The sequence below is a fragment of the Panthera uncia genome, assembly GCF_023721935.1.
Source record: "Panthera uncia isolate 11264 chromosome C1 unlocalized genomic scaffold, Puncia_PCG_1.0 HiC_scaffold_4, whole genome shotgun sequence".
Taxonomy (NCBI): domain Eukaryota; kingdom Metazoa; phylum Chordata; class Mammalia; order Carnivora; family Felidae; genus Panthera; species Panthera uncia.
This window is the reverse complement of record NW_026057585.1, coordinates 104,306,470-104,325,622: the sequence shown is the minus strand read 5'-3', so window position 1 is coordinate 104,325,622 and position 19,153 is coordinate 104,306,470. Positions and strand designations below refer to the sequence as shown.

The 19,153-nt window shown below is 55.6% G+C and overlaps 1 protein-coding gene across 6 annotated transcripts in view; it reads left to right on the top strand.

Moving 5' to 3' along the window:
* The window catches only part of TTLL10 (tubulin tyrosine ligase like 10), a 28,612-nt gene extending 9,483 nt beyond the window's left edge, over positions 1–19,129 (top strand). For 2 of the 6 annotated variants that reach the window (XM_049618331.1, XM_049618330.1), the window contains 15 exons: positions 1,888–2,047; positions 2,883–2,950; positions 5,537–5,889; positions 6,557–6,637; positions 6,745–6,880; positions 7,010–7,128; positions 7,301–7,430; positions 8,199–8,270; positions 8,725–8,810; positions 9,127–9,298; positions 9,996–10,167; positions 10,779–10,919; positions 17,200–17,316; positions 17,646–17,739; positions 18,054–18,659. In XM_049618331.1, the coding sequence (XP_049474288.1) occupies positions 5,571–5,889; positions 6,557–6,637; positions 6,745–6,880; positions 7,010–7,128; positions 7,301–7,430; positions 8,199–8,270; positions 8,725–8,810; positions 9,127–9,298; positions 9,996–10,167; positions 10,779–10,919; positions 17,200–17,316; positions 17,646–17,739; positions 18,054–18,430 (2,016 nt within the window). In that variant the 5' untranslated portion in view covers positions 1,888–2,047; positions 2,883–2,950; positions 5,537–5,570 and the 3' untranslated portion in view covers positions 18,431–18,659. Of the gene's footprint in view, positions 1–1,586; positions 2,048–2,404; positions 2,480–2,882; positions 2,951–5,536; positions 5,890–6,273; positions 6,346–6,556; positions 6,638–6,744; positions 6,881–7,009; positions 7,129–7,300; positions 7,431–8,198; positions 8,271–8,724; positions 8,811–9,126; positions 9,299–9,995; positions 10,168–10,778; positions 10,920–17,199; positions 17,317–17,645; positions 17,740–18,053 lie in introns of those variants that run through there. The other 4 variants (XM_049618332.1, XM_049618329.1, XM_049618333.1 and 1 more) reach the window with 4 other exon arrangements.
* Positions 19,130–19,153: the final 24 nt, after the last annotated feature.

Sequence of the window (19,153 nt, the reverse complement as noted above, 5' to 3'; positions counted from 1 at the left end):
CCTACGCTCAGGACCCCACCGGGTCCCCACAGGCCCATCTCGGAGGCTTGGGCAGTCAAGGAGTGGCTTCCAGGTGCCAGACCATCAACATGGGGTTGAATCGGGGCAGGCAGCCCTTAATCTTCAGCTGCTCTCAGGCCCCCACCCTGCTCCCTGCTGCTCCCCTCTGAGAAGCTCGTGGAGATGTCCTCTGTCTAGAGCTATCCCCAAAACCAAACTTCTGGATGCTGATCCCACCCTCAGTCTCACGGCTGCACCCCCCAAAGCCCCTTCTTCCCCCCTGAGAATTCCGAGTAGGTCCTGGGGTCTGCACATTGCTCAAGTGCTCTGCAGGCTGAGTCAGGAAGAGGGGACCTCTGGGGGCTCTGGGGGAGGCCCCCTCCCTGCTCCCTCCTCCTCTCCACCCCCCACTTCCCTCCTTCCATCACCAAGTCTCTCCTGAGCACCTGTGGCCAACTTGCACAGTTCTAGACGCCGGGAGAGGAGGACCGTCCCTGAGAAGGGGTAGCAGGTGCGAGGAGGCTGGGGAGCAGGACACGTCAACTACGAGGGCTGTCAGTGTTGAAGAAGCCAGAGCAATCGAGAAGGTGGTGGTTGGGGGTGGGGGTGGGTAAAGCCGGCCCAGGAAGGCCTCTGGGATCAGATGACCAAGTGGGGACCATGCAGACACCCGCGGGAACCAAGCAGAGGTACCGGAGGCTGCATGGAGTCCGACAGGAGAACTTTGGCCCAGCGTCCAGGCAGCACAGCCTGGCCCCAGACAAGGCACCAACTGCCCACCCACCGCTTGGGCTCTTCCCCACTTTCCCTGGCCCCAGAGGTAGGGCTGGGCCACTGCCTCCTGCCCCCAGCACACCCCCCAGCTCAGAGGCCCCCAGCTGCCCACCTGCCCCCTCGGGGATGGCAAGTTAATGATCCTCCTGCCCTGCTCCGGGCTGCAGAGGCACAGTGACGCGCCCAGCCCCAGGCCATTACCACCGTGGGAAAGGCTGGGGCGGCACCCACACCATCCAGTTTGTCGGGTTATGAGGCAAGGTTTTGCAGTTTGAGCTCTTGTGTCAGTGCAGGCAAGGGGCCACCTTCCCAGGGACCCAGGGTGGTGGGCTGGCCCTCCAAGGGGTCTGGGCCCCTGGAAGTAAACTGGGGAGGGGCGCACTGGTTCCTGAGGGAAGACAAGTACGGGGGCTCCGTGCTCAGGCCAAGGGAAAAACCAGGGCCCCACTCCCCCACACCCTCTGCTGCCCCGGCAGGCCCAGGCTGGCGGCCACTAGCCCTAATCACTCAGGTCAAGGGTTTGGCTGCAGGAGCTCTCCACCCTCCAGGCTGACCCACGGCCACCTTGGGGCAGAAAGTCTCAGACCACAGTCCAGCAGGACTGACCCCTGAAAGTCCCCAGTACCAGCACAGGCAGGCGAGGAGCCTGGGAGTGCACCAGCGTCGGCATGGGGTCAGGGAAGCCTCTCCACAGGGGGGGTTGTCCACAGGACACCCAAAGTAAGGAGCGGTTTAAAGGGTATATTAACCTCCAAGGGCCACGAACTGGGGGGCTTGAAGCAACAGAAATGCACTCCGTCCCAGCTCAGGAGGCCAGAGGTCAGAAATCAAGGTGGGGGGTGGGGGCACTCCTTCCCAAGTCTCCAGGGGAGGGTCCGTCCTGCCTCCTCCGGCCTCTGGTGGCTCCAGGCGTCCCTGGGCTTGTGGCCACACCACTCCGGCCTCTGTCCCCCATCTTCACGTGACTTCTCCTGGGTCTCCTCTCTCTGCCTCCCTCTTATGAGGTGCTGGCCATCGGATTTAGGGCCCACCAGATAATCCAGGAGGATCTCATCTCAAGACCCTCAATCACATCTGCAAATACCCTTTTTCCAAGTAAGGTCACATCTGCAGGTTCTGGGGCTTCGGACATGGACACATTTGGGGGGACACCATCCAGCCCTGCAAGAAGCAAGTGAAGGCACCCTAAGCAGAGACGCCCTTGACCCACACAAGACCCTGGAGGGTGGCGAGGCCACGTGGCTGGACGGTGGACACCACATGAGAGGCTGTGGTAAGCGGAGACGAAACGGAGCACGTAAGACAGGGAACGCGAAAACCTTTACGGGGTCGGGTCTGGGGTTCCGGGCGTGGGTTTGGGGGTCTTCAGAAGGCTCAGGGATGATCACGTGAAGGATGCAAGGCCCGTGTGGGGACTGTGCACATAGGCCCCTGCTCCAGCCACAGCCCCACCCCACCTCCCACCAAAGCCCCCCCTCCACTAGCTCCCCGTGGAGCCTGGCCTCCTGCCCCTCCCACCTGCTTGCCTCTGGGCCACTGGGTGGCTGTTGCCCAGAGACGGTTGCCAGGCCACCACTGTTGTTTCCCGGGCAGAGGGCTTACACCACCTTGTTGGGCAGGTAAGAGGGACAGGCGGGCCACCGGCACAGGTCCTCGCTGAGGGGACCATCCCATGTCCCCTACCCACCTGGCTGCCAAGGACCCTGTGGGTTCTCTCAGTTCTCTCTGTCAGGAGCAGAAGGGACATGAAGGAGGGTGGGGAGAGGGGCGTCCTGGCTGAGATGAGCCCCCTCTGCAGAGGGCCCACCCCCCCCCAGCACCACAGCGTGAGGGTCACAAACCCCCAGGCCGGGCCAAGAGGAGCCTGTCTCCTGGGGGGGAGTGGGAGTGGCTCCTCAGGACGAGCCCCTTTGCCCAGGACCAGGGCTGCTTCCTTGGGCCAATTCCCCACAGGGCGTCCTCCCAGACAGCCCGCCCCCAGCCGGGAGGCACCAGCCCATCGAACAATGTCAGCACCTCCCGAGCAACCCACGATGACACGTGTGCCTGGGGAGAAGACGCACGGCAGGACACTGACGTCTTCTCGTTTCCTTGAACATTTCCTCCAGGTTCGCCAGGGCCTGCCTTCCATCCTGTACCGGGGTGCCGCTTCCTGCCAGTCTTTTTACCTGACCAGGTAAAAAGTTTATTTCAAAATTTACTCTAAAGTCGAGCTTTCACCTGCCCCGGGCTTCTGCAGGCCGCACGCGATGTGGGGGCCATCCTCTGCTGTGGGGGGCTCCCATCCTGCGACTCTTGTGATAAATGCGTTCCGTGAACCTCTTTGAGCATAAAGCTTTGCATCTGTATTTAGAATGACGTCCTTCAGAGACACTCTGACAAGTGCAGGCACTAGAGAGAAGGCTTGCGGGGCCAAGAGGTCTGACATGCACACCTCCCACCCCCACCCGTTACGCCCCTGCCAGCCACAGACGTCACATGTCCCCACCTGCGTGCACACCGGGGGCCTTTTTTTCTTTTTTCTCTCTTAACCTTTGTTCATTTGAATGACAAGAAATGAAGATTCACGGCTTATTTCTTTGTGAAAGTAATAAACACAGGTTTTCCCACCATCAGTAGAGCAACCCTATGAACGCTTTCATAAGCCAAGATGCTGTAAAGCAAAGAGGCATATGGGGAAAAATGTTAGCGCGTCCAGGCCCAAAAAATAACCTTTCTTAGGCTTTTCTGATACCTCAGGGTACATCTTGCTAATGGACGCACAACATAAGTTGAGATAAAGTCCAGATCCTCACAGACACAGCTCAGAGCTCTGGGTCTGTACATGGGGTGCTGAGGGCGGTTCCCAGGAAGGAGCTGGGCGGGCCGGCCAGCTGTCCACTGCCTCTGTAAGGCACACTGCAAAACAAACCGCTGAACGCTATTTTCTCTTTTCGCCTTTGTCCGTAAAGGCAAAGAGCCTCTTCGGACTTCAGTTAGCAAAAGCAGGTACCAATGTGGGTCCTGCTAAGTTAAAAGTGAAGCGGTATAACTCGAAGTTGCAGAAAGCCAGGGCGGAGGGCGATCCCGCACAGAGTTAGGAAAGCCAGGTGGAGGCGTGGCGGCCGCGCTTGCTTCTGCAGAGTGCGCCCGCGCTGCCAAGCCTCCAGATCCGCTGCAGAAGTTCTCCGTCCACTCTGGGCGGTGGGAGGCGCGGCTTGCTCCCTCCGGAGCCGACCACCAGCCCGTTGTGCACTTGCTTCTCTTCCGGCCGTTCTCTAGTCGTGCCCGAATGTCGCCACGTCCTCCTCGCCATTACCGCCGCTAGCCCACGTTGACACGTGTCGTGTGTATAATAAGCCCTCTGTCTTCACAGCAGCCCCATCAGGCTGCTGTCCCTGCCAGCCCACTTTACGGGCGAAGAAAGAGAGGCACAGAGAGATTAGGCGAACTGCTGAGGAACTTCCCTGTGGGGAAATGTCCGGAACTTCTCTGACCACGCTCCTCCAGGGGCCCTGGATGTACCCCCCTCTGACCCGTCTGCCTCTCAGGGCTCCTGGCAGTCCAGTGCCGGGTGCCCCACAGATGCCAGCTTAACTCCATTTTCCTCCCACTCTCATGTTCGTGTCTTCCTGGACAATTTCCTTGCCCTGAGTTTCCAACCCTTCTGTTGCATTTTTATTTCCACGAGCTCTTTCGTGGTCTGGACCCCTTGTTCTGGTGGCATCCAGCCCTCTTTCAGGGGTGACGACTCTCCCGTTCACAACCCAGCACATTCCAGGGGTTGCCTTCCTTCAACTCCCGGTCATCTGTTTCTCCCCACCTCTTCCACTTCCTGTGCGCACGTGCGTGACTGTGCGCGTGGCGCTCTCACTCACACCTGGGGGGCCTCCCTCAGATGCCTGTTGACCCCATGGCCACGCACTCAAGCTGCTGAGGGATGGTATTGGACATGAGTACCTTTGGGGGAGGTTATCCCAGCAGGACTCCTGGGACTCGCTGCTGGGTTCTCGGAACACACGGGAGGGGGCTGGGGTGCACGCACCCACATGCTCGCGTTCTCCCTGTTTTCGGGAGGCTTGTATCGCCCCAGCCATGCCGGACCAGGTCCAGCCCCCACACTCAGCACCCTCCAAGGAACCCTCCCATTCTGGGTGGGCCAGGGCTGGGGCAAGGGGCTCTGGGCCATCCACACGTGCTCAGCCCACCCCTCAGCAGAGGTGTGAGGCTCCCCCCAACCCCAGCCCACCTCCCATAACCGTGTTGACAGCTATTCAGTTTGTTCCTCTCCTCTCCTAAGGGGGGGGGGGGGGGACTAAAGTATTTCTTGGGTGACCAGCTGGTGTGTTTGCAGAGTGACTGTCCTCTCTGGATAGTGACCTGCCGACACCTGATTTGTCCTTCTCTGTTCTGCCAACTCCACAGTGTGCTTGCCTCCCCACTGCTTGTCATTTTCAATCCTTTCCAAAGTCTTCACCCCCCAAGCAGTCCCCAAACCGGGACGGACCCATCAAAGAATAGCTAAAATTCCCTGAAATGGCCCCAAGTTGGCCACAAGGGAAAGGGCACTCAAAAGGGGGCGTCGTCTCGGGACAGGGCCCAGAGCAGCCGTGAAGGTGCTGCCAGGCACCTCACTGCCCAGTCCCACTTCAGACACACGTGCCACCCTCAGCTCCAAGGGGGCACCCGCTTGGGGCCAGGGTGCCCCTCCAGACCCCCGAAGACCTGACAGCCGGCACCACCGAGGCCAAGCACGGCAATGCCAGACACATGGTCCCTGCAGGGAAAGCCTCGCCTGGAATAAACAGGATGCCGAGATGACCCTGCCTCCACAGGGCACCAGGCCCCACGGTCACCGCAGAGACAGGAGCCAGCCACAAGCAGAGGCCCAAGTCCAGGACCCCGGGAGGCACCCCTCCCTGAGGCTAGGACCGAGGACTGCCCAAAGGTCCCACAGAGGGGTGGGGGTGGTGTCTTCCCAGAGCTGCCCCCGCCCTTGTGCTCCCACACCTGCAGCCCGCAGCCACACCCACTTCATCTACCATCGGGGACCACCCACTAGGACCCACGTCAGCAGGAAGAGGGGCAAGTGGTCCAGGATTGCAGGGGTCCGGCGGAGCCACACCCGGGTGCCAGGTGAATGCAGCCCTGGGCCTGTCCAGTGCCTCCCCGGGGACAGGCACCCCATCCCCAGGGAAGGCATTCCCATCAGGGGACCACATATAGCCATTCACTGGGAGGGGGGCCAGGAGAAGGCCAGGCAATGGGTGTGGGGTCTGCGCCAGCTGAGCAGGAGAGAGGACAGCAGAGCCGGGGCCGGAACAGGCACAGAGAGGGGACACAGCAGCGCTCCACGGTCTGGAGGCACCACCACGAGGAGCAGCCGTAGCAGGCACTGCCCCTGCCTGGCCCAGAACCCAGCCACTGTCCAGGACATGCCTGGGCCCATCTCCCCTACCTGACATGGGTCACCCATGACATCATGATACACATTGTGACCCCCACTCTCCTGGGCATGTGCCTGCACCACGTCTCCCCCCAGCTGCAGCCTCACAGCCTAGCTCTCCCCTGCACGGAGCCCCCAGCCTGTTGGTAAGCAGGGACCCTGCCCTCTCCAAGGCCGGCCCTGGCTGGTGATGACTCTCCCCTCTTGCCCAAGAGAGGCTCAGGCCCACTGGTCAGGACTGAGATGGGCCCAGGCGGCCGGGGGTACTGCCCAGGGGCTACTAGAGATGGGCAGGATGGCCAGATTCACCGTGGGCACCTCCCCCAGCCACCCCCTCGGACCCCGCCCTGTTCATAGGCTGGGCCCACAAAAGACCGATGGGGAGCAGCCAAGAGGAGCAGCCCCTGCACCGGCCAAGCCAGTCGGGCCAAGACGCAGGTGGGCTTGGGGCAGGGGCAGGGCCAGGGGACGGGAGCCCTCCAGCCAGGCCAGAGCCTCTGACACCCCGCCCCCACCCCCCCCCACCCCCCGCCACCTGCCCGTAGACCTCCTGGACGCTGCTGACACCGCCAGGCCTCAGGCCTCTCTCCTGGAGAGGCACCTGCCAGAGGGGGAGAGGCAGCTGCACGGCAGTGGGCAAGGGCCCTACTTCTACATCGGAGGCACCAACGGGGCCTCCATGTGAGTGGGGGCCTCAGGCTGGGCCCTGCTCCACTGCCCTCAGGGCCCCACGTCCCCTCCGCTGGCGCACCTGCCCACCCCCAGGCTCCCAAGGCCCCCGCGGCCACCGCTGCCCCTGTGCCTCCACAGAATCAGCTCCTACTGCAAGGGCAAGGGCTGGCAGCGCATTGAGGACAGCCGGCGGGAGGACTACAAGCTGAAGTGGTGCGAGGTCAAGTGCAGAGACAGCTACTACAGCTTCCGGGAAGGTAGCAGGGGAGGGGCCGCGGGATCTGGCACAGCCTGCAAGAGCCCCCTGGGCCAGAGCCGGGGGCCGGGCGGTGCCATTGCCCTCCACCCGGGGAGGTGGTGGCCACAGGGGCGGGGGGAGGCTGTGGTGGCCCCGCAGCCCCGCATGCCAGCCAGGCCTCCACCCGCCAGGCGAACAGCTGCTCTACCAGCTCCCCAACAACAAGCTCCTCACCACCAAGATTGGGCTGCTCAGTGCCCTGAGGGAGTACTCGAGGGTCGTGAGCAGGACCCACAAGACATCACCGTGTGCCCAGGCCAAGTAAGCCCGCCCCGGCCCTCTGGGACCCACCACCAACTCACTGCACACCCACGTGTCCTCCCCCGCCACACCCCAGTCCCGCGAACCCACCGTCGCCCTCTGCTCAGCGGCACCACCATCCATCGGACGGACGTGCCAGCCGCTGGTCCTGAACACCCTCCATGGGACCAGCCCACTCCCAGTTCTGTCTGTTCACCTACATCCATGCACCCCCAAATACCTGCCACCCACTCCATCTGCCCACCCCCCGGACCAGGCAGCGATCTGTGCACACACCCACCGTGGTCCACCCACCCTAATGCGTCCCCCAGAACCTCCCACACCACTGCCACCTGCTCCCCTCCCCCCACCCACCACACAGCCCTGCCTGAGCCGCTGTGGGTCTTCATCCGACTACCGTCCGCTCATCTGCCTGCCCATCCAACCAGCCGTGCACCACCCGCCTCCCCCCTCCGCCCTCCACCAGGCAGGCAGCCCCCCCCCCCACTTACCTGGCCATCCGTGACCTCACCTTACATCTACGTGTCCAGCCGTCCACCTCCATCCTACCCAGTTCTGTCAACAAATCTAATCGATCGCCTCCAAGCATCTGTCTACCCACCGGACCACCTGCCCATCCACCCACCTACTTCCATCCAAAATCCATTTACCCAACCACCCACCTATCCACACCCACGCTTCCTCACCTCTCCAGACACCCATCCATCCATTCTCCACACACTACCGAGTGGCCGCTCAGCCCAGGCCCTGTGTCTCCCTGGGGTACAGATCCAGAAAGGACACAACCTCCGCCCTTGAGGAGCTCACGTGGACCAGCCCAGGATGCTTTGGGCCACAGAGGTAGCAGCATTCAGCCCAGCTGGGAGGAGCCATTCTGCCCTAAATTGAAGGACGGCCTGGCGGTTACAGGGCACCCCAAGCCAGGGGAAGAGGTCTGGACTGGGCCGGGGTGCTCAGGGACCCATGCAGACCATTCACTGCGTGCTGGGCACTGTCCTAGCCTGGGGACACAGCTCTGAACTGTCCACTCACAATGCCTGAGGGGGCGCGGGGAACAGCAAGGAGGTGGGAGAGGGGCCAGGATGTGAGTGAGGCAGACCAGCCCGTAGAGAAGCCAGGTGTGCAATGACCCTGAAAAGAGTGCTCCTGGCAGAGGCAATCAGCCTTCCAGTGGACCTGTCCCTCCAGCTGCTCCCAGGTCAGACCCCTAGGAAGGCTGGCTTTTCTAGGCTGGCTAGTCTAAGGTGAGGGAACAGCCTTCCCTGTGTCTTCCCCACCCCCCCTGCTCCGCCAGAGTCCTGAAAATGGAAGAATTTTTCCCAGAGACCTACCGTCTGGACATCAGGGACGAGAGAGAGGCTTTCTTCACTCTCTTTGATGGTGAGAGGTCACTGGACGCCAGGCCCGCTCTGGGCAGAGAGGTTCAGGAACGGACCAAGGACCTGGCTCCACTAGGGCAGGGTCAGGCCTTGCGGAGTCGTGGCGGGGGCGTGGTCATGGAGAAGGGTGGAGCCAGGTAGGCGTGGTCTGGGCTGAGGCTGAAGCGATGGGTCAAGGTGAAAGGTCAACGCCGGACCTTGTGTAGGCGGAGCCTGGTAGGGGGCAGGACCATGGCCGGGAGGGCGGTTGGGGCCGTGGCTGGGCGTGGTCAGAACGGGGCGGGGCCAGCCAGGAGCTCAGGTGGCTCTTCCCACAGAAAATCAGACGTGGATCTGCAAGCCCACGGCCTCCAACCAGGGCAAAGGCATCTTCCTGCTCAGGAACCAGGAGGAAGTCGCCGCCCTGCAAGTCAAGACCCAGAGCATCGAGGACGACCCCATCTACCGCAAGATGCCGTTCCGGGCGCCTCAGGCGCGGGTCGTGCAGAGGTGTTGGGCAAGGGCACCACAAAGGGCATCGGTCAGGGTGGCGCTGACCCTGGGCCCCGCCGGTGCCTGGGAGCGCGGGCTTGGAAATGGAAAGCTGCGGTGCCCCCAGCTGGGCCTCTGTGTGGCCAGCAGAAGTGGGGGTGTCACATCTCGTCGGGGTTGATAGAGATACCCCCTCACACACACACACACACACAGGCTCCTGGACACGGGGCAGGGCAGAGAGGTCTCGGGCAGTTTGCTCCTGCAGGAAGGCCAGCCTCTGTTCTGTCCCCAGCCCAGCCAGCCGCCGCCTGCAGGCTGCAGCCAGAGGGACCACCCCTCCCCAGCTCCCTGGGCCCCTGGGCAGGGTCTTGACTCAGCCTCACATGGAGAGGTGGATGGGTGGCAATGTGGCCTCACAAAGGTCCCTCTGGACCTCCACATCCACCAGGGTGGCTGCTGCCACAACTACGTTCTCCTGCCCCTTGGGCACCCCAGATCATGCAGTGGTCTGAGATTTAAGGGCCAGACCCTCCCTCCCAGTTCCCTGACTTGTTCAGGCTCAGAAATGTCCCCTTAACGATGGACACTCACTCAGCCAGAAGAGAGGGCCCACAGATCACACCTGGGACAAGTGGTGCTGAGGAACTGGTCTGGGGGGCCAAGGGGACACAGGATAGGCCAGCCATGTGCTCAGCCCCCATGTGTCCCCCAGGTACATCCAGAACCCACTGCTACTGGATGGGAAGAAGTTTGACGTGCGTTCCTACCTGCTCATCGCCTGTGCCACGCCGTACATGGTCTTCTTTGGTCACGGCTATGCCCGCCTCACTCTCAGCCTTTATGACCCCCATTCCAGCGACCTCAGTGGCCACTTGACCAACCAGGTAAGGGCACCCCACAGATGAGGGCCCTCTCTGCAGCTTTGGGACAAGATCACTGCTTGGGACACAGAGGAGAGTTCAGCTATAGGCGGAAGCTCAGACCCAGGGTGGCAGGGGCCCGGAGGTGGCCCAGGCCTGGTGGTGATCCCGGGCTGCCCTGCTCGCAGTCAGCACCACCTCTCACCTTCAGCCAGGGAAGGGCATCCTGGTGAAATGACTGATGACTGAGAGCCCTGCGCCCCTGACCCCCAGCTTGGTTCCCTCTAGGTGCGGATGGGGTGTGGGTAGGGGTAGGAAATGAGGTCTCTGAGGACTTCCGTGGAGAGATCCTGTAGGCAGAGGTCTCTACGGAAGGATCTTCATGAGAGGATCTAGGTGGGGGCCTTCCATGAGGATCTGTGGGAGACTTGACGGTTGAGAGGGTCTCATGGAAGAAAGTGCTAGGGAGGGTCTCCGCAGGCAGTGTCACCGCAGGGTGTCCTGGGGTGGCCAGGACCTCTGTGGACTCACTGGGTAGCTGGGTTAGCGTGAGGCTCTCTTTAGGGGCCTTCAGCAGGGGCAGGGCCTCTGGGTGTTCTGGAGTGGTGGGCTCCAGATGCTGCACTGCCCCCCAGTTCATGCAGAAGAAGAGCCCCCTGTACATGCTGCTCAAGGAGGACACGGTATGGAGCATGGACCACCTCAACCGCTACATCAACGACAAATTCCGGAAGACCAAGGGACTCCCTAGGGACTGGGTCTTTACTACCTTTACGGTCCGTGTGCTTCTTCCCGGTGCCAGCCTGTGGGGAGGGGGTAAGGGTCAAGACCCCTCATGGTACATGAGGGGTAGGTGCTGGGCACAAGGTGCTCAGAAGTCCCTGAGGGCATGCACCTGCATGGAAGTGTGCCTCACGTGTGTCTATGTGTGTGCTGCGGGTGTGGAGGCTGGCCACTCGGAGGGGCTCCAGCTTCTCTCTGTCTCTTTCTCTTTCTCTTTCTCTCACTGTCGACAATTCACATGACATGAAGTTCACCATTTTAAAGTGTGCAGTTCAGTGGTTTTTAGCATATTCACAAAGTTGTGCAGTTATCACCACCTAATTCCTCAAAAAGAAACCCCATGCCCACCGTCAGACTCTCATCACCTCCCTCCAGTCCCTGGCACCCACTCATCTACTTTTGTCCCTATGGGTTTCCCTGTTCTGGACATTTCATAATAATGGAATCATACAATATTCCTTTCTGTGACTCAACGCTATTTCATGGTAGGGACATACAATTTGCTTTGGTAAACATTTGCCACCTGATGGACATTTGGGCTGTTTCCACTTTCTGTCTATTTCAAGTAATGCTGCTGTAAATATTCATGTGCAAGTTTATGCATGAACATATTTTCAGTTCTCTTGGGTATATATCTAGGAATGCTATCGTGAGGTCACATGGTAACTTATGTTTCACTTTCTGAGGAACTACCAAACTGTTTTCCACAGTGGCTGCGATATTTCACATTCCCACCAGCAATACATAAAGGTTCCAATTTCTCCACATCCTTACCAACACCTGTTATTTTTTCTTTTTCTTTTTCTTTTTCTTTTTCTTTCTTAGTCATCCAGTGGGTGTGAAGTGGGGTCTCATTGTGGTTTTGATTGATGTTGAGCATCTTTTCGTATGCTTATTGGCCATTTGCAGGTCTGCTTTAGAAAAATTTCTATTCAGATCATTTGTCCATTCTTCTTTGTTAGGCTATAAGAGCTTTTTATATATTCTGGATACTAGACCCCTATCAAATATGTGATTCGCAAATATTTCTCCTGTTCTTGTCTTTTCACTTTATTGATAATGTCCTTTTTCTTGCACAAAATTTTAGATTTTGATGAAGTCCAATTTGTCTATTTTTTTCTTTTTTTTTTAATGTTTATTTATTTTTGAGAGAGAGGGAGACACAGAATCTGAAGCAGGCTCCAGGCTCTGAGCTGTTAGCACAAAGCCCGACATGGGGCTCGAACTCACAAACCATGAGCTCATGACCTGAGCTGAAGTCGGACACTTAACAGACTGAGCCACCCAGGTGCCCCTAATTTGTTTATTTTTAATTTGGTTATTCATGCCTTTGATGTCATATATAAGAATTCATTGCCAAATCCAAAGTCACAAAGATTTGTACCTGTGTGTTTTCTTCTAAAAGTTTTATCATTTAGCTCTCAGGTAGGTCACTGCTCCATTTTGAATTAACTTTTGTATGGTGTGAGGTAGGGGTCTAACTTTATTCTTTCGTGTGTGGATATCCAGCTTTCCCAGCACCACTGGTCAAAGAGACCATCCTTGGCACATTGTTGAAAATCAGTTGATCAGATATGTATGGGTTTATTTCTATTCAATTCTATTCCATTGGTGGGTGTGTCTATCCTGATGCTGGTGCCACACTGTTTTGATGGCTGCCACTTCATTCATTCTATGAATGTGTTGCAATACACTACCTGGTTTTCATTTGTAGAAACACTCTTGCATTCCTGGCATAAATCACACCCAGACATGGTATATTATCCTTTAAATACGCTGCTGGATTTAGTTCACTAGTACTTCATTGAGTATTTTTGTGTCTACACACATAAGCAATACTGGTCTGTAGCACTCTCTTGTATGTTTGTCTGGTTTCAGATGTATTTCTTTGTCTTCTATTTTTGGAGAGCTTGTGAAGGATTAGTGTAAATTCTTTAAATGTCTGAATAACTCACCAGTGAAGTCACCTGGTCCTGGGCTTTTCTTTGTGGAAAGGTTTTTTATGACCAACTCAACTTTTACTTGTTATAGGTTATTCATATTTTCTGATTCTTACTGCATCAAGCTTGTTAGTTTGTCTTTCTAAGAGCTGGTCCATTTCTTTCAAGTTATCTAATTTGCTTGGAATACAATTGTTCATAGTGTTCTACAAACAATTATAATCCTTTTTATAATCATTTTCATCTCTGTGTAAGGTCTTTCTTTCTTGATTTTAGTAATTTGAGTCTTCTCTCCATTTTCTTGGCCAGTCTAAGAGTTTATCAATTTGGTCCATCTTTTTAATGAACCAGCTTTGAGGTTCATTTATTTTTTTCTGCTGTTTTCTATTCTCTCTTCCATTTATAGTCACTCTGATCTTTATTTCCTTCCTTCTGCTTTTTTTAAAATGTTTATTTGTTTGAGAGAGAGAGAGAGAGAGAGAGAGAGAGAAACAGCATGAGTGGGGGAGGGTCAGAAAGAGAGGGAGACACAGAACCTGAAGCAAGCTCCAGGCTCTGGGTTGTCAATACAGAGCCTGACACGGGGCTCGAACCCATGAACTGTGAGATCATGACCTGAGCTGAAGTTGGACACTTAACCGACTGAGCCACCCAGGTGCTCCTCCTTCTGCTTGTTTTGGATTTTTATCTTCTTTTTCTAGTTTATCAAGGTTGAAGAGATCTCAATCTTAAGGCTGACTTGAGATCTTTCTTCTGGTTTTATATAGGTGTTTACAGCCATAAATTTCCCTCTGAGCACTGATTTTACTGAATTTCATATAATTTTGTATGTTCTTTTTTCATTTCATCTGTTACTAAAGAGTGTGTTGTTTAATTTCCACATATTTGTGAATTTTCCAATTTTCTTTCTCTTGTTGGTTTTTAATTTCATTCCATTGTTGTCAGAGAACATACTTTTATGATTTGAATCCTTTAATAATTCCTGGAACTTGCTTTATGTCCTAACATACTGTCTACCCTGGAGAGTGTTCCATGTGCACTTGAGAAGAATGTACATTCTGCTGTTGTGGATGGAGTATTCTACAGACGTCTCCGACAGGGTTACTTGGTTTGTAGTGTTGTTCAAGTCTTCCATCTACTTGTTCTTCTATCTAAATGTTCTATCCATCATTGAAAGTGGGGTATTCCAGTCTCCAACTATTATTATTGAATCGTCTGTTTTGCCCTTCAATTCTGTTTTTGCTTCATGTATGTTGAGGCTCTGTTGCTAGGTGTATGTATGTTTATAACTATTACATCTTCTTGTTCTATCATTATACAGTGTCCTTTCCTTTCTCTGGTATCAATTTTTGTCTTAAAATCTATTTTCTCTGATATCAGTATAGCCATGTCAGCTCTCTGATACTGTTTGCATGATATATCTCTTTCCATCCTTTCACTTTCAACCTGTGTCTCTGAATCTAAAGTGAGTGTCTTCTAAACAGTATATCAAGGGTTTTTTAATACATTCTGCCAATCTCTCTAGTTAATTGGAAAGTTTAATCCATTTACATTTGATATAATCACTGATAAGGTAGGATTTACATCTTATATTTTTATATTTATTTTTTATATGTCATATCTTTTTTGCTTCTCAATTCCTCCATTACTGACTCATTTAGCGCTAAATACATATTTCCTAGTGTACAATTTCTAGTGTCGTTTCTTTTACTATATATTTTTGAATTATTTTCTTTGTTGTTTCCCTGAAGATTAATATTAACATCTTAATTTATAACAATTTCGTTTGGATTAATACCAAGCTAATTTCAATAGTATTAAAAAAAAAAAACCCTATTGTTCCTACATAGTTCTTTACATCCCTTGATGCTGTTATTCTCACAAATTACAGCTCTATATCTAGCAAAACTATTCTTCAAAAACAAGATTTTAAAAACCAGAAGTTATCACTAGTAGAACTGCCCTATGGTCCTTCAGGCTGAAATGAAAGGACTCTAGACAGTAGCTTGACTTCACAAGAAATAAAGAGCACTCTCATAAAGGTAACTACATAGTTAAATGTAAAAGGCCATATTAATGTATTTTTTGGTAATTATTTTTTTTCTCTTATTTAAAAAACAACTAAGTAAAGCAGTAATTCTAAATCTGTGTTGATGGGCACACATTAGCATTTGCATGTGTCATCCCACTGCCTTCTGGAATCCATGGTTTCTGATGAGAAGTTGGCTGTCAATCCTATTAAGCACCCTTGTGACTCATCACTTTTCTCTTGATTTCGATATTCTCTTTTTGTCTTTAGAAAGTTTGCTTATGGTACGGAGGGAGGATCTCTGAGTTTATCCGAACTGGAGCTCACTGACCTGCTTGAGTGCGTAGACTTTTTTTTAAATCAAATTTGGGAAGTTTTTTTACCATTATTTCTTCAACTATTTTTCCTGCCTCATACTCCCTTCTCCTTCTGGGACTCCCATTATGTGTGTTGGCTTGATGGTGTCCCACAAGTCTCTGTAGTTTTTTTTTTTTTCATTCCCTTTTTTCTGTTTCTTGGACTAAATGATCTCAACTGACCTATCTTCAACCAACTCAAATCTACTGTTAAGCCCCTCTAGTGAATTTCATTTTTCAGTTACTATACTTTTAAACTCCCAAATCTCTGTATGTTTCCTTTTATAATTTCTGTCTCTTCACTGATATGCTGTATTTGGTAAGACATCATTCTCATATTTTCCTTTAGTTCTTTCCAAGTGAGGTCTTTTGGTGGGGAGGGGGAAGCAGCAGAGAGATCACAACAAACAGCTACAATTCTTGCAAGTCAGGTCCATTCTGCTACCTCCAGTACTGAGAATGCAGACTTTTTTCAAGGCTAGCACTGAGCTGGGAAGTAGAGGATAAAACCAGGTCAAGTTAAAATGCTACAAAGCTTGCTGTTCTTACCAAGATTCAAGATTTTTCTTTCTTGTGCAGTCCTCAGGTTGCTTCAAGCCTTTGGTTAATTTCCAGAGCTCTTAAAAAGTTGATTCTGATGATTTTCTTTGCCAGGTTTTTTGTTTGTTTGTTTGTTTGTTTGTTGTTTTTTGTTTTTGTTTTTGTTTTTTTTTTGGTGGCTTCTATGGAGTGGCTTATTTTCAGATGTCCTTCCTCTGCCATTTTTGCTGATATCCTCCTTGCCTCTCTTGAACCCACTCCAGTGAGGCTTCTTCTCTAGTGTGTCACTGAAATACTCATTGAAGTCAGCAGTGACCTCCTTGTTGCCAAACCCAGGGATCAATTCCCAGTCCTTTTCTTCTCTCATCTGTCAGCCAGTTTGGACACAACTGCTCACCCCTTGGTGCTCTACCCCTATGGCTTCCAGGACTTCACCACCCATCAGCAAGCTCCTAAATATCTCAGACTCCATGGTCCTCCTCTTCTCAACTGATGGGGACTCCATCCTTCCAGAATCTCAGACCAAACCCTTAGGGATAACTATTTCCGCAGCTCATAACCCATTCATCAACCAATCGAGTTAGCTCCACCTCAAAATATGTTCAGAGTCCAACCCACCACCTCTACCTGCCCAAGCCACCCGAATTATTCCAACAACTTCCTCATGGCCTCTCCATTTCTCTCAGCATAGCAGCCAGTAGATCCTATTGGGTCATGAATCAGTTGTGCCCCACCTTCCAACAGCTCTGATTCCAGCATGAAACGTAACGTCTTCCCATGCCCCCACAATGTGACCGGCACCACTTGGGACTCACTTCCTGCTCCCCCCCCCCAGCTTGCTCCAACCACAGCAGTCTCTCTGACCCCCCAACACCTCAGGCTCCCACTTACAGCTGTTCTTACCGCAAATTCCCCATGCTGTACCCCCAGACCCTGTGCTCAGTCCGCTCACTATCTCCTCAGTGAGGCCCAACACACCATACCCCTTTTTACAGCCATCCCCCCAGAACCCCCGATCCCTAACGCTGTTTCGTTTTCTTCATCAGCACTTACTGCTTGATGTGCTGCACAAAATATACAGTGATTCATGTGACACATTTGCCTCCTGTCGCCATTACTGTGAGTGATCTGCCCAAAGCTGTCCTCAGTCTTGAACCCCCATACCTGCCATGCGAGAGGAGCTCCACGTGTTTGCTGAAGGAGTAAACTAAGAGTGAATGAGTTTCTAGCTGTGAGTCTGTGACTCCGTATGCAAGTGTGGGCAGTGTGGCTGTGCAGGAAGGACACCTGGCAGAAGCACAGGTGAGGGCACAGACGGGAATGCGGGTGAGGGGTGTCTGTGGTCCCAGGCCTGGGAGATGTAAGCACGGGCGACATCCGGTCACCGCCTCCCTGCCCCCACCCACAGAAGCGGATGCAGCAGATCATGGCTCACTGCTTCCAGGCTGTCAAGTCCAAGCTCCAATGCAAGCTGGGCTACTTCGACCTCATTGGCTGTGACTTCTTGATCGACGAGAACTTCAAGGTACTGCCGCGGTTTCCCAGGGTGAATGGGACTTGGTAGGCAGGCGGAAGGAGGCAGGGGCTGTCTGTGTACACCCTGACCACCCAGGCAAGCCGGTGGGGTGGAGTCTACAGTCAGACTCCCCCACCCGCTGCCAAGATCCTGAAGTGGGGCAGCCCTCAAGGCCAGACCCTCAGACCCTCAGAGTCTTAGCTCCTTGGAAAATAGGAGGAGTGAGGCCACAGAAAAGAAGTGACGGGCCAGGATCACAAGACTAAAGGGGACCAGGGCTTCAGCCTCCTGTTGGCCAAGCGTTGGTGGGGAGGGACGCTAACCAGGGGTGCCTGCAGGTGTGGCTGCTGGAGATGAACTCCAACCCCGCCCTGCACACCAACTGTGAAGTCCTGAAGGAGGTGATCCCGGGCGTGGTCACGGAAACCCTGGGTGAGGCCCCCGCGCAGCCCGCAGAGCCCTCGAACCGGCTCCTCGCGGCTTGCCCCGCCTCGGATGCGCCACCCCACCCGCCCCCCAAATTCAGAAGCCCGCGCCCAGCTCTCGAACCTCCGGAGGGCCTGCGTGGAAACCTCACGCCCCCCACAGAAAAAAGGCGTCCGCGCCGAGCCTCCCGGCACACCTCATCCCCGCCTGGGTCCCGTCCCTCACCACCCACCCCCTCCCCCCGCGCCGGCACGACCTCAGCCCTGCCACCGCGAGGTCGGGGACCCTGAGCCCGCGCCCCTCTCCCCTGTCTCCCCCAGACCTGGCGCTCGAGACCTTCCAGAAGAGCCTGCGCGGCCAGAAGATGCTGCCTCTGCTGTCCCAGCGCCACTTCGTGCTCCTGCACGACGGCGAGGCCGACCTCTGGCCGCGCCCCGGGGGCTCCCGAGGCGCCCTGCGCCCGCCGCCCCCGCTCCGCGCCGCCCCGCGGCCAGGCGCGCGCACGCCCGCACCACCCCGGGGACCCGGCGGCGCGCACGCGCGGCCCCGACCCCCGGGCCGCGGCCCCGACGGCAGCACCCAGAGCCGGGAGCCCGGGGCCGAGCGGCCGCGAGAGGGAGCAGGGGGCCCGGCGCGGGAGCCGTCCCCCGGGCTGGCGGAGGAGGAGCGCAAGAACGCGGGCCATCGCGGCTCCTAGCGGGCGGGCCAGCGGCGCCCTCTGGGACCTATAAAGGCTACTTTGTTACCAACGGCCCGTGCTGCGGGTCAGGTGGCCCCAGGCCTCCCCGACGCTCGCCCCCCAAGGCGCTCTCATGGGGGCTTCTCTGCCGCATTTCTGGGCCCTGTGCTTGGAGGCCGAGGGTGGAGGGATGCGGGGGTGTTGTCCTACTGGAAGGGGGATGAGCTCCCCACAGCCTCCTGCTCTGCCCCGGGGGCGGGGGGTGGGGGGGGCTGCCTCTGTCCCGGGGAAGTCCGCAGGTCCAGGGCTCCTCCACATCACCCTGTGTCCCTCACAGACCAGGACTTTCCCGAAGTCCCACAACCCGCATGAGCCCTACTGCCTGGCTCTGTGATCGCCAGGAAAGGATCCGGATCCCCAAGCAAAGGAGGGCTTGCTCAAAGCCGAGATCGTTCCACAGAGGCGGCCCCAAGGGGGCCTGCTCAGGCACAGCTCCTTTCTGGGCCAAGAAGGTACCCGGGCTCTGCCTTCTCCACCACCTCCACGGGCCCTAACTTCCCTGCAGGCCTGGAGCTGCAGAGGCCCAGAGGACAAGGTCGTGGGGGAGGGGGCACAGCCATGGCAGGACAGCCCTGAAGGACGTGCTGAGCCGGCACTGGCCCTACCCCGGCCAGTCCATGAATGGCCTCAGGTGTTCCCCTTCCCCATGGACCCAGACCTCAGGTTGGGGGGGGGGGGGGG